General features: G+C 45.0%; 1 protein-coding gene across 23 annotated transcripts in view; it reads right to left on the bottom strand.

The window, feature by feature from the left end:
- The window catches only part of EVC (EvC ciliary complex subunit 1), a 119,143-nt gene that overhangs the window by 49,987 nt on the left and 53,958 nt on the right, over positions 1-15,198 (bottom strand). The window contains exon 12 of one of the 23 annotated variants that reach the window (XM_016951232.4): positions 2,161-5,391. The exons of the other annotated variants lie outside the window; for them this stretch is intronic. Coding sequence (XP_016806721.3) covers positions 5,230-5,391 — 162 coding nt within the window. The 3' untranslated portion in view covers positions 2,161-5,229. Of the gene's footprint in view, positions 1-2,160; positions 5,392-15,198 lie in introns of those variants that run through there. 23 annotated transcript variants of the gene reach the window in all.

Here is a 15,198-nt window from a genome sequence, read left to right as displayed (position 1 = left end):
TAAATTTCATTCAAATCATGGTGGATAAGCTTTTTGATGTGCTGCTGGATTCGGTTTGCTTCATGCCTGGGATGCAAGGCTGGTTAAATATACGCAAATCAATAAATGTAATCCAGCATATAAACAGAACCAAAGACAAAAACCACATGATTATCTCAATAGATGCAGAAAAGACCTTTGACAAAATTCAACAACCCTTCATGCTAAAAACTCTTAATCAATTAGGTATTGATGGGACGTATCTCAAAATAATAAGAGCTATCTATGACAAACCCACAGCCAATATCATACTGAATGGGCAAAAACTGGAAGTATTCCCTTTGAAAACTGGCACAAGACAGGGATGCCCTCTCTCACCACTCCTATTCAACATAGTGTTGGAAGTTCTGGCCAGGGCAATTAGGCAGGAGAAGGAAATAAAGGGTATTCAATTAGGAAAAGAGGAAGTCAAATTGTCCCTGTTTGCAGATGACATGCTTGTATATCTAGAAAACCCCATTGTCTCAGCCCAAAATCTCCTTAAGCTGATAAGCAACTTCAGCAAAGTCTCAGGATACAAAATCAATGTACACAAATCACAAGAATTCTTATACACCAACAACAGACAAACAGAGAGCCAAATCATGAGTGAACTCCCATTCACAATTGCTTCAAAGAGAATAAAATACCTAGGAATCCAACTTACAAGGGATGTGAAGGACCTCTTCAAGGAGAACTACAAACCACTGCTCAATGAAATAAAAGAGGATACAAACAAATGGAAGAACATTCCATGCTCATGGGTAGGAAGAATCAATATCGTGAAAATGGCCATACTGCCCAAGGTAATTTATAGATTCAATGCCATCCCCATCAAGCTACCAATGACTTTCTTCACAGAATTGGAAAAAACTACTTTAAAGTTCATATGGAACCAAAAAAGAGCCCGCATCGCCAAGTCAATCCTAAGCCAAAAGAACAAAGCTGGAGGCATCACGCTACCTGACTTCAAACTATATTACAAGGCTACAGTAACCAAAACAGCATGGTACTGGTACCAAAACAGAGATATAGATCAATGGAACAGAACAGAGCCCTCAGAAATAATGCCGCATATCTACAACTATCTGATCTTTGACAAACCTGAGAAAAACAAGCAATGGGGAAAGGATTCCCTACTTAATAAATGGTGCTGGGAAAACTGGCTAGCCATATGGAGAAAGCTGAAACTGGATCCCTTCCTTACACCTTATACAAAAATCAATTCAAGATGGATTAAAGACTTAAATGTTAGACCTAAAACCACAAAAACCCTAGAAGAAAACCTAGGCATTACCATTCAGGACATAGGCATGGGCAAGGACTTCATGTCTAAAACACCAAAAGCAATGGCAACAAAAGCCAAAATTGACAAATGGGATCTCATTAAACTAAAGAGCTTCTGCACAGCAAAAGAAACTACCATCAGAGTGAACAGGCAACCTACAAAATGGGAGAACATTTTCCCAACCTACTCATCTGACAAAGGGCTAATATCCAGAATCTACAATGAACTCAAACACATTTACAAGAAAAAAACAAACAACCCCATCAAAAAGTGGGCGAAGGACATGAACAGACATTTCTCAAAAGAAGACATTTATGCAGCCAAAAAACACATGAAAAAATGCTCACCATCAATGGCCATCAGAGAAATGCAAATGAAAACCACAATGAGTTATCATCTCACACCAGTTAGAATGGCAATCATTAAAAAGTCAGGAAACAACAGCTGCTGGAGAGGATGTGGAGAAATAGGAACACTTTCACACTGTTGGTGGGACTGTAAACTAGTTCAACCATCGTGGAAGTCAGTGTGGCGATTCCTCAGGGATCTAGAACTAGAAATACCATTTGACCCAGCCATCCCATTACTGGGTATATACCCAAAGGACTATAAATCATGCTGCTATAAAGACACATGCACACGTATGTTTATTGCGGCACTATTCACAATAGCAAAGACTTGGAACCAACCCAAATGTCCAACAATGATAGACTGGATTAAGAAAATGTGGCACATATATACCATGGAATACTATGCAGCCATAAAATATGATGAGTTCATGTCCTTTGTAGGGACATGGATGAAGCTGGAAACCATCATTCTCAGCAAACTATCGCAAGAACAAAAAACCAAACACCGCATATTCTCACTCATAGGTGGGAATTGAACAATGAGAACACATGGACACAGGAAGGGGAACATCACACTCTGGGGACTGTTGTGGGGTAGGGGGAGGGGGGAGGGATAGCACTGGGAGATATACCTAATGCTCGATGACGAGTTAGTGGGTGCAGCGCACCAGCATGTCACATGTATCCATACGTAACTAACCTGCACATTGTGCACATGTACCCTAAAACTTAAAGTATAATAACAACAACAACAAAAAATTTCATTCAAATCAATGTTAATTCAACCTAATGAATGCCACACTGTTAAGCTCATGGCCAACCCTGACTTTGGTCAGAATAAAGTGACCATGACAAGGGCATATGGAACCCACATTCTTTTAAAAGATTTAGAGATTATATTTCTGATATGGCTAACCAGATAACTTGGACCAATCTTTTCACTAGGGGTGAATGAAAAAGGTAAGTGGAGAAAATAATTATTAAATCTTCATAAAAGTTGCAAAGATCTAAGAAGACTGTGATGAGTACATGGGCCAAGGTCTAAGACGACACATCTGGAGGGGCATGCCCAGTCTTTGGGCTGCTTTTACCTAGGGAGTGTTGGTTGATTCAGAGGGGACGGCTGAACAGCTGAGCAGGTCCTTTGACAGCCTGACGCTGTCAGAGGACCGAAGTTCAAGTTCATTGTTCATTACGGGTGGGGGCCTGGTAAACCATTCCACACTTACGGTTGGTACCCAAAAAGCCACACTGGAGAAATATTAGTAAAATGGAAGGGAACCAGTCCAGACTCGTTATACAAACTGTAACCTGGAGTCAAGTTATTTAGATTGCCCAGGATATTTTAAGCCCTGACTTTGAATTAAGGTGACCCTGGATCACTAGAGGTGCTGATATCTGACAAAAGCAAAAGAAAATCCTCTTTGGAGAAGGACAGTATCACTGTATACCTGAAAATATTTCTACAAATAAGTGTGCAAATTTGAAATATAGTACACAAAATATAAACAGACACATGAGGAGATAAGGTAACATGATCAAAGACCTACACAAACAATGGGCATCAGAAAGAAACCCACAGGTACTTCAGAGAGTAATTACAAGTCAGCATGTAATTACAAGACATGGTCTTTAAAATATCAATGCTTACTATGCTTATGAAGTTAAAAGCCACTCTTAAACCTTTAAGCAAGGAGCTGGAAATTATAAAAAGTAACACTACTTAGTTTAAAAAGAGCCAACTAGCAGTTCTAGAATTGAAAAATATTGTCCAATATTAAGAACTCAGTGTACAGGTTTAATAGCAGTTTAGGTGCAGCTGAAGAGAGAATTAGCCCACTGGAAAATAGATCAGAAGAAACTAGCAGAACAAAGCAAGGAGAGACTAAAGGATGGAAAATATGGAGGAAAAGATAATGACAGAAAACATACAATGGGAAGGTCCAACATGTTAAATTGGAGTCTCTGAAGGATCGGAGGGCAAGTCTGGGTAGAAGCAGTATTTGAAGAGATAATGAAATTTGCTAAACTGATGGAAGAAATTTACAGATGAGGAAACTGAGGCTTCCTCTTTACATGTAAAAGAGAAGTTAAATAAGTTGCACAAGTTTACACACAGCTCTGACAGCTGGGTTCCAGTGCCCATGACCTTGATGCTACTCAGGTAAATATTTTTTAAAGAATGAATGAGTGAATGAATGAATAAATGAAGGGCCAGCACCTAGTAAACACAGGGTCACTTTTTTGCTACATGAATAGCAGATAAAATAGTCTTTAAGAAAAAGAAAACAAAACATGACTAGACACAAAGGGGTCAGTTCCTAATGCTAAAAGGTTTAATTCACTGGAAAAATGAAAAAGTTATAAATTTGTATGTAGTTAATAACATTACAAAATCAATGAAATTTGCCAAATTAACAGAATAAAGGAGAAAAATATTACACTGATTACCTCAGTAGAGGAAGATAAAAGCATTTTACAAAATTTAATTTCTATGCATGAGAAACACACTTAGCAAATTAGGAATGGAAAGAAACTTCCTTAACTTGATTAAAAAAAAAAACAACAGCTATATTACATATTATACCTAATGGTAGAAACCACTAAGCAATATTAAGAAAAACTAAATTAAATACGACCTAAATAATTGTAGCAATATACCATGTTTCTTGATTGGAAGACTTGATATTGTAAACACATTAATTCTCCTCAAATTGACCTATAAATTCCAAATCTTAATCAACAACTATATGAGATATAAATTGAAGCTACACATACTCTTTAATCCAATACTTCCACTCTTTGGTATATCCAAGAATATGTACACACAGCTTCTACAAGAAAGTTCACGTCAGCCAGTGTGTAATAGGCTAACACAAGACTCCAAAGCCCATCACTAGTAGGATGGGTAAATGTATGGCAGTGTATTTATACAACAGAACACTCCACAGCAATGAGGAAGAATGAACTACTGCCACATACAACCACAAGGATGGATCTCTCAAATATCAAGTTGAGTGAAAGGCCAATGGGACAAAGCACATGCTGCATGATTCCATTTATATAAAGTTCAAAAACTGCCAAAGCTGCACAACAATGTCCAGGATGTGCTCTGAGATTTACAACTGTAAATCAAACTAGGGATCTGATTTCTGTATCAGCTGGATGACGGCTCCTGGGAGCAGGGAGGCTGTTAGGATGCGGAGGAGGCATTGGGGGTGTTCTGGGGTCCCAGCTACATTCTCTTTCTTGCTCTATATGGTTTCATAAATGTTTTACAATAATCATTTGTTAATTTGTAAGATTATGCTTTATTTATTCATATGTCTTATATTTCACAATAAAAACACTTTCAATGAGTGGGGATGATGGACATTATTTTCCAGCCTCTGAGAATCCCAATTTTCTGCCAGGAGACAGATTTTTAAGTTGACTGTCATTCTTGGACTCTCCTATTCTACAGCAGTGGTTGGGACACACCTTTTTCTTTATTGTTCACAATGGTCAAATCACAAAAATATGCGGGATTTGTAAATTAGAGAAGGGTTAGCTTTGTAAAAACAACAGGGTCCATTAGCTTAGGCTCCTTCTAATAAGAAATGTGCTGGATCCTGTCTGCTCCTTGGAAAGACTCAAGTCTGCGTTCTTTGTCACATGGTCTGACAGGCCATAAAACACATCACTTCCCACTAATGCTGGCATATGTCGCTTGGGAGATACTGATTTATTCTGTGCCTGAAATAGAACCAGAATTAATTTGCATTATTGCTTTCCCATTGTGTGTAAAGGGGTCAGGACACAGTGGAACTCTGGTGGGGAATAGAGGCTGGCCCTGAGCCTCATCCCCCAAGCTTAGGAGGCTATCCCCTTCCCCTCAAACAGAAGCACACACAGCCCAGGCAAATACAAACTGCTCACTTTGTACTTGCTCCTTCACTCAGGTGTCTCCTCTGCAGCCGCATTCAAACCACCACCTGCCCTCCCCAGGTTTCTCACAGAGCAGGGACTTGGGGCAAGGAAGATACCCATAGTCTAGAGCTTTACAAAGCTTCCTTAACCTACTCAAGGCTCAGTCTTCTTATCTGTCAAAGGGGGCTGACAATACCTGCTTTGAGGGCTGATGATGAGGATTAGAAAGGATTTATGGGGATTGGCTGGCTCACAGCACACAGCAAGCACTTAATAAATGCTAGCTAGTATCATTAGATAAAAGTTGGAGAAGTTATTGTGTGGTTCTCAAGAAGTGTTATCCACTGCTATTGTCATTCTAGGAACAAAGCATTTGGGGGAAAAGAGGTGAGAATAATTCCCTCTGAGCAGAGGCAGTTTTTGTTTCAGTTGTTTGCAAGGCAAGCAGGAGGAGGGGAGAGATGGGAGGGAGGGAAGGAAGGAGAGGTACAAAGCCAGAAATGGGCAGGTGGCCCAGTAGGACTGAAGTATAGAGTGTTGCGGAGGCACAGGACTAGTGAGGGGGCCAACACCATACGAAGGACCCAAATACACACTGCCAAGTGGAGATCTGGCAAACTGGACCATGGTGGGGTTCAAGCAAGGCAAGGATGTGGCCAGGGCTGAAGATGCACTAATGAAGGTTCAGAGTCCACGGAATGGATCTTTCTGGGATTTCCCTGGACATGGTCTGGCCCCTGGGAGACTTTTGTTCCTCATCACAGGACCCAAGAATGTTCCCCAGGGACCCCAGCCTGATTGTTCTGAAGATGCACATTTAATGACTTCAGAGTAAAGTGTGCTCAAGTTCCCCTGACAAGTGGGTCCTGGAGAGCACAGGTGAGCTTGGGTCTCTTAAAAATGGGAAGTGGGTTGAACAAGGGGCAAGAGCTCTGGCAGGCACCTGCAGTACTGGGCCATCCACCAGAAGCATGACCATGGGCCAACTCCCTTAAAAAAGGAAGGGAGGATACCTGCATACAAACCTGCAGGGACTATGGGGGATCCCACAAAACACCCCGGCAGCTCAGCGCACCGCCTCCCAGTCTCTCTCCCGGCACCCACATCCCTTGCCACATAACTTTGCAGGGACTTCTCAAGGTGAGTGGAGAGCACTTCCCTGCCTCTGCTACACTGAGTTCAGGCATGTAACTTGCTTTGGGCGACAGAATGAGGTGGAAGTGAGGTGTGCTGCTTTGGAGGCTAGACCTCAGCTATTGCTATGAGAAGAACATGCCCAGGCTAGTCCACAGGTCTTAGGGAGAAGATGGGAGAGACATGGAGCAAGGCTGAGTCAAGTTAATCAAGCCCAGCCTAGATCAGCTAACTGCTGGCCAAGCTGCAGACCATGAGAGCAAATCACTGTTGTTTTCAGCCCCTAGGTTTCCAGGTGTCTTGTTACACAGCATGACTGTGATCATAGTTACCTGGACAGCAGGAGATGGAGGGGGTCCTAGAAGTGAAAGCTCTGGGATAAATATGTGTGTCATCCTCACAGCATGCATACGTTCATTTTGCAAATGTCTCCTGGCACCTACCGCAGGCAAGGCCCTGTGCCAGGGACACTGCGGTGACCGAGGCAGGTGTGGACCCAGACCCGAGGGAGTTCACAGCCCAACAGGGGACATTGCACACATGCTCCCCCCAGGCTGTGGCACATGTGATGACCAGAAGGATGGAAGTCCTAAGTTAGACAGGTCTGGGGAGAGGTCAGAGGAGGGCTCCCCTAAAGAAGTGACATTTCAGCTGAGACTCAAAGAGCAAGAATGAGCTGGCTAGGCAAAGCCCAGGGAAGGGAGGAAGACAGTTTCAGGCACTGGGGTGGGAGGGACAAGTGCACCCTTGGGGGAACTGAGAGATATCTGAGGTCAGCTGGAAGTCAGGGAGCAAGGGACAGAACTTTAGGAAGGGTGATGAGTGGGCCAGGTTGTGTGGACCTCATGGGCCAGGCTGGACAGGTGGATCCTGTGGGCCAGCTTGGGTGGAAGCGTCATAGGTCAGGCCAGGAGGACCTTGTGGGTCAGGCTGGGGGCATCTTGTGGACAGGCTGGATGGGCCCCGTGGACCCAGCTAGGTGGTCATGATGGACCAGATTAAGGATGTTGGACTTCTTCTTGAGAACAACAGGAGGCATTCTGGGGTGTTAAGTGGCTCTTTCATATGGTTAAGAACTTAAAAGGAAGGTAGCCAAGAATTCCTGGATCAGAGAGGTTAAGTGATATGGACTAGGCCACACAGCAGGTATGCAGATGAAATGGGCCCATAACCTGGTCTGTCTGCTTCTTGAATGACTCTTCTCCCCGCTGTACCTCTTTGCAGGGAGGTAAGATGGTTGTGAAAATTACCAAAAGGAAAGAGGGGTAGCATGTGATACAAGGGCACTGTGAGTTGTACTTCTGCAAAGAAAACACAACACATTTACCCCAGTAGTTTTACTAAATTAAAATAAAAAGCCACAGCCAGGCACGGTGGCTCACGCCTGTAATCCCAGCACTGTGGGAGGCCGAGGCGGGCGGATCGCGAAGTCAGGAGATTGAGACCATCCTGGCTAACACGGTGAAACCGTCTCTACTAAAAATACAAAAAATTAGCCGGGCGTGGTAGCGGCGCCTGTAGTCCCAGCTACTCGGGAGGCTGAGACAGGAGAATGGCGTGAACCCGGAAGACGGAGCTTGCAGTGAGCCGAGATCATGTCACTGCACTCCAGCCTGGGCGACAGAGTGAGACTCCATCTCAAAATAATAATAATAATAAAATAAAATAAAATAAAAAGCCACATTCCCTTAGCTGGTTACTGTAAAGGGAGATATGAATCACCCAGCCTATTTTTCTCAGTCCCTGCATCCTTGGTCATGGTGTATAACCCTTTAAGCCTAATAAAGGACCATGGAAACTGCCTTGCACTCTGCAGCGCCCATGGACACCTGCTTCCCGGCGATGGGGAGGTCTGTGGTGCCCAGGCTTCTATCATTTTCTCTCAAGATCTGCTTCCAATAGGTTACTGCCCAGAAAGTCAGGGTTTTCATGGCCTTCAATAAACAAACTTATTTCTCTCTTTGGAAATGTACTGTTTTTCTCCGTGGTACACAGAATGTCTCCCTAAAGATGTCCACGTCCCAATCCCTGGAACCTTTGAGCATGGAACTTTACATGGTAAAGAGACTTCGCAGGTGGGATTGAGTTAAGGATCCTGAGATGGAAAGATGATCCTGGATGACACTGTTGGCTCCAATGTCATCACAGGGTTCTTATAAGTGAATGAGGGAGGCAGGAGGGTCACAGTCAGAGAAGATGTAATGGTGGAAGCAGAGGCAGGAGTAGCTGGCCCTGAAGATGGAAGAAAGGGCCCTGATCCAAAGAATGTGGGTGGCCTCTAGAAACTGGAAAAGTCAAGAAAACTGTTTCTCCCCTGGAGCCTCCAGGAGGAGTCAGCCCTGCTGACACCTTCATTTTAACCCAGAGAGATCCACATCAGACTTCTGACCTCCAGAAATGTAACATAACTTTGTGTTGCTTTAAGCCACTGAGTTTGTGGTCATTAGTTATAGTGGTTATAGAAAACTAATACCTAATATGACATCTTCAGAATGACAATTGTTTAGCTGATGCATTGATGTATTTTCTTTTCTTTTTTTTTTTTTTTGAAATGAAGTCTCGCTCTGTCACCCAGGCTGGAGTGCAATGGTGCGATCTCGTCTCACTGCAACCTCTGCCTCCCGGGTTCAACAATTCTCCTGCCTCAGCCTCCCAAGTAGCTGGGATTACAGGCACATCCCACGACACCTGGCTAATTTTTGTATTTTTAATAGAGATGGGGTTTTGCCATGTTGGCCGGGCTGGTCTTGAGCTCTGGACTTCAGGTGTATCTGCCCACCTCGGCCTCCCAAAGTGCTGGGATTACAGGTGTTAGCCAACACTCCCAGCCAATTCATTAATACATTAACTGATTGACTGATTTGTGTATTCATCAATATTGACTGATTGTCTAGAGTGGGTTATCCCCTGGACACAACCCCAGGGGTGGAGAAATGAACAAGCCTCAGCCCTTCCATCAAGGAGGGCACATTCCTTCTCCCTACTTGTGTTCTCCGAATCACTACTTCCCACTAGAATGTTACAAGTCTTGGGCCTGACTCCTAAGCCCCAGCTGAGTGACCCTGAACAGACACTTTAGACTTTCAGTGCCATGCAGCACTTAATCTTGACCAAAGAGGGGTCTGGCCTGTCCTTGGCCCCTGGTATGTCACCTCTCAGCCCCTGGAATGTTTGGTCTGATTGGAGTGTCTTTGCTGACCTGGCGGCCTTGATAGTCTATGCTAACACTGTGATTTACGGCAGGGAGGACTTAGGGCATGTGGTCTCAGCTTGACCTCTGAAGGGCTGGAGGCTCAGGGCAGCTGTGGGGGCGGCGGGTCAGCCATGCCAATGTAGCTGAGCCCAATAAAAACTCTGGACACTGAAGCCTGGGCAAGCTTCCCTGCTTGGTGACACTCTGTGTGCCTTGTCACATATTGTGGCCAGGGGGAGTTAGTGCTGCCCCCAACCCCACCAGGAGAGGACACCCAGAAGCTCTGTGCAGGGAGCCCTCCTCGAGCCCTATGCCTCTCCCTTGGCTGACTTTAGTCTGTAGCCTTCCATTATCATCAGCCTGGCCCTGAGCACAGCAGCTGTCAGGGAGTGCTGGGAGTCCTTCTGGTGAGTTAAAGAGCCTGAGGGGGATCTTCAGGACCGCCAAACTTGCATCTGACATCAGAAGAAGTGAAGGTGGTTTGGGAACTACTCTCAGACACTTCATAAGCACCTGTTATTATGCCTGTGTTCTTCAAGGACAGAGTCCAGTGTTTTCTCTTTTTCTCAGCCCTAACTTTCTGGGACAGCCTGAAGCTGAGAAGTCCCCGCATGACAGGGCTGTGATTTTACCACCTTCTCCCAGAGCCTTTCAAGAGAAACAGCTATGGGGGGACAGTCAGACAGACATCCAAATGAACAGGTGGGTTGTGTGGCCCCTAGAATGGGATGACAGCAAACTCCACCCAGAGCCCCGTTGTTATCAGGATGACACTGGCTTTGGTGCAGCAACCTGTTCGTGAGGTGCCGAGCCACAAAGCTCATGCGATCGCACAGCATCCATCCCAACAGAACTGAAAATGGACTGTTTAGAGGCCGAGAGACAGTGGGGATTCAGAAAAATGCACTTTTCTCTGCAGCCCTGAAAACCATTAGGTTATGATATGGTTTAGCTGTGTCCCCACCTAAATCTCATCTTGAATTGTAGCTCCCATAATCCCCATGTCATGGGACTGACCCAGTGGGAGGTAATTGAGTCACTGGGGTGGGTCTTTCCCATGCTGTTCTTGTGACAGTGGGTAAGTCTCATGAGATCTGATGGTTTTATAAAGAGGAGTTCCCCTGCACATGCTCTCTCTTGCCTGCTGCCATGTAAGATGTCACTTTGCTCCTCATTTGCCTTCCGCCATAACTGTGAGGCCTCCCCAGCCACATGAAACTGTGAGTCTGTTAAACCTGTTTCCTTTATAAATTACTCAGTCTTGGGTATATCTTTATTACAAGTGTGAGAACAAATTAATATAGGTGACCATCAAATGTATCTCACAGCCACTGTGCCTGCAATATCATGATCAGTGTCATGCCCAAAGAAGGAGTAAAATGATGCCTCTGTGTGCCTGGGCCTGGGCACAGCCAGCCAGCCAGCCAGCAAGGCAGGGTACCTTGAGAGCCTGTTCTGTGCACACACACCTTTCTATATGGTGAATGATGATGAATGAGAATATTTCTTTTTTTTTTTTTTTTTGAGACAGAGTTTTGCTCTGTCACCAGGCTAGAGTACAGTGGTGTGATCTCGCCTCACTGCAACCTCCACCTCCTGGGTTCAAGCGATTCTCATGCCTCAGCCTACCGAGGAGCTGGCATAACAGTCACCCACCACCACACCTGGCTAATTTTTGTATTTTTAGTAGAGATGAGGTTTCACCATGTTGGCCAGGCTGGTCTTGAACTCTTGACCTCAAGTGATCCGCTTGCCTCAGCCTCCCAAAGTGCTGGGATCACAGGTGTGAGCCACTGCGCCCGGCCGAGAATACATTTTGAGTATCAGTGTGTGCCCAACACTCTTCTATATGCTTTACCCATGTGAGATTATTTAAACCTCTTGATACTCATATGAAGGCCTAGTAGGTCTACTTTAACATAGAGGAGGCGGGATATTGATCGTCCAAACAGACACAAAGCTCCAGGCTTTCTCCCTGCCCCGTCAGTCAGCACTATCTCTTTCACGGGCCACAGCAGTCTCCTACCAGGGCTCCCTGCTTCTGCCTCTGCCCCTACAGTCTGTTTTCCTCATGGAAACCACACTGGTCCTTGTAAAACATAAAGCAAGTCACTTCCCTACTCAAAACACGCTGGTGATTTCCTGTCTCACTCAGAAGTAAATGCAACTATCTTGGAACGGTCTGCAAAGTCTTCCAAGATGAGGCGCTCTAGACTCATCCCCTCCTCTTCTGCCCCTTTCTCCCTACCTTCCTCCCCAGCTTCCCCACTGCCCTTACACTGGCCTCACTGCTGCTGCTGCTGCAACGCCAAGCATGCACATGCTGCACAAAGCTGTGCTTAACAATACTTGACTGACTGACTGAATGAATGAATGAACAAACTCTCCCAAGGTGCCTGGTTAGCAGACTGAGGAAGAAAAGTAAAATTCTAAGCTGCCGGTGGGGGGAGGAGCCAAGATGGCCAAATAGTAACAGCTCTGGTCTACAGCTCCCAGCGTGAGCGACACAGAAGACGGGTGATTTCTGCATTTCCATCTGAGGTATCGGGTTCATCTCACTAGGGAGTGCCAGACAGTGGGCACAGGTCAGTGGGTGCAGCGCACCGTGCGCGAGCCGAAGCAGGGCGAGGCATTGCCTCACTCTGGAAGCACAAGGGGTCAGGCAATTCCCTTTCCTAGTCAAAGAAAGGGGTGACAGAGGGCACCTGGAAAATCGGGTCACTCCCACCTGCATACTGCGCTTTTCTGACAGGCTTAAAAAACGGCTCACCAGGAGATTATACCCTGCACCTGGCTTGCAGGGTCCTACACCCATGGAGTCTCGCTGATTGCTAGCACAGCAGTCTGAGATCAAACTGCAAGGCGGCAGCGAGGCTGGGGGAGGGGCGCCCGCCATTGCCCAGGCTTGATTAGGTAAACAAAGCAGCCGGGAAGCTGGAACTGCGCGGAGCCCACCACAGCTCAAGGAGGCCTGCCTGCCTCTGTAGGCTCCACCTCTGGGGGCAGGGCACAGACAAACAAAAAGACAGCAGTAACCTCTGCAGACTTAAATGTCCCTGTCTGACAGCTTTGAAGAGAGCAGTGGTTCTCCCAGCACGCAGCTGGAGATCTGAGAACGGGCAGACTGCTTCCTCAAGTGGGTCCCTGACCGCTGACCCCCGAGCAGCCTAACTGGGAGGCACCCCCCAGCCCGGGCAGACTGACATCTCACACGGCAGGGTATTCCAACAGACCTGCAGCTGAGGGTCCTGTCTGTTAGAAGGAAAACTAACAAACAGAAAGGACATCCACACCAAAAACCCATCTGTACATCACCATCATCAAAGACCAAAAGTAGATAAAACCACAAAGATGGGGAAAAAACAGAGCAGAAAAACTGGAAACTCTAAAAAGTAGAGTGCCTCTCCTCCTCCAAAGGAACAGAGCTCCTCACCAGCAACAGAACAAAGCTGGATGGAGAATGACTTTGACAAGCTGAGAGAAGAAGGCTTCAGACGATCAAATTACTCTGAGCTACAGGAGGAAATTCAAACCAAAGGCAAAGAAGTTGAAAACTTTGAAAAAAGTTTAGAAGAATGTATAACTAGAATAACCAATACAGAGAAGTGCTTAAAGGAGCTGATGGAGCTGAAAACCAAGGCTCGAGAACTACGTGAAGAATGCAGAAGCCTCAGGAGCCGATGCGATCAACTGGCAGAAAGGGTATCAGTGATGGAAGATGAAGTGAATGAAATGAAGCGAGAAGGGAAGTTTAGAGAAAAAAGAATAAAAAGAAACGAGCAAAGCCTCCAAGAAATATGGGACTATGTGAAAAGACCAAATCTACGTCTGACTGGTGTACCTGAAAGTGACGGGGAGAATGGAACCAAGTTGGAAAACACTCTGCAGGATATTATCCAGGAGAACTTCCCCAATCTAGCAAGGCAGGCCAACATTCAGATTCAGGAAATACAGAGAACGCCACAAAGATACTCCTCGAGAAGAGCAACTCCAAGACACATAATTTTCAGATTCACCAAAGTTGAAATGAAGGAAAAAATGTTAAGGGCAGCCAGAGAGAAAGGTCGGGTTACCCACAAAGGGAAGCCCATCAGACTAACAGCTGATCGCTCGGCAGAAACCCTACAAGCCACAAGAGAGTGGGGGCCAATATCCAACATTCTTAAAGAAAAGAATTTTCAACCCAGAATTTCATATCCAGCCAAACTAAGCTTCATAAGTGAAGGAGAAATAAAATACTTTACAGACAAGCAAATGCTGAGAGATTTTGTCACCACCAGCCCTGCCCTAAAAGAGCTGCTGAAGGAAGTGCTAAACATGGAAAGGAACAACTGGTACCCGCCGCTGCAAAATCATGCCAAAATGTAAAGACCACCGAGACTAGGAAGAAACTGCATCAACTAACGAGCAAAATAACCAGCTAACATCATCATGACAGGATCAAATTCACACATAACAATATTAACTTTAAATGTAAATGGACTAAACGCTCCAATTAAAAGACACAGACTGGCAAATTGGATGAAGAGTCAAGACCCATCAGTGTGCTGTATTCAGGAAACACATCTCACGTGCAGAGACACACATAGGCTCAAAATAAAAGGATGGAGGAAGATCTACCAAGCAAATGGAAAACAAAAAAAGGCAGGGGTTGCAATCCTAGTCTCTGATAAAACAGACTTTAAACCAACAAAGATCAAAAGAGACAAAGAAAGCCATTACATAATGGTAAAGGGATCAATTCAACAAGAAGAGCTAACTATCCTAAATATATATGCACCCAATACAGGAGCACCCAGATTCATAAAGCAAGTCCTGAGTAACCTACAAAGAGACATAGGCTCCCACACATTAATAATGGGAGACTTTAACACCCCACTGTCAACATTAGACAGATCAACGAGACAGAAAGTCAACAAGGATACCCAGGAATTGAACTCAGCTCTGCACCAAGCGGACCTAATAGACATCTACAGAACTCTCCACCCCAAATCAACAGAATACACATTTTTTTCAGCACCACACCACACCTATTCCAAAATTGACCACATACTTGGAAGTAAAGCTCTCCTCAGCAAATGTAAAAGAACAGAAATTATAACAAACTATCTCTCAGACCACAGTGCAATCAAACTAGAACTCAGGATTAAGAATCTCACTCAAAACCGTTCAACTACATGGAAACTGAACAACCTGCTCCTGAATGACTACTGGGTACATAACGAAATGAAGGCAGAAATAAAGATGTTCTTTCAAACCAACGAGAAGAAAGACACAACATACCAGAATCTCTGGGACGCATTCAA

This window comes from Pan troglodytes, chromosome 3, assembly GCF_028858775.2.
Source record: "Pan troglodytes isolate AG18354 chromosome 3, NHGRI_mPanTro3-v2.0_pri, whole genome shotgun sequence".
Taxonomy (NCBI): Eukaryota; Metazoa; Chordata; class Mammalia; order Primates; family Hominidae; genus Pan; species Pan troglodytes.
The sequence above is the reverse complement of the archived record's forward strand: the minus strand, read 5'-3'. Positions and strand labels throughout refer to the sequence as shown.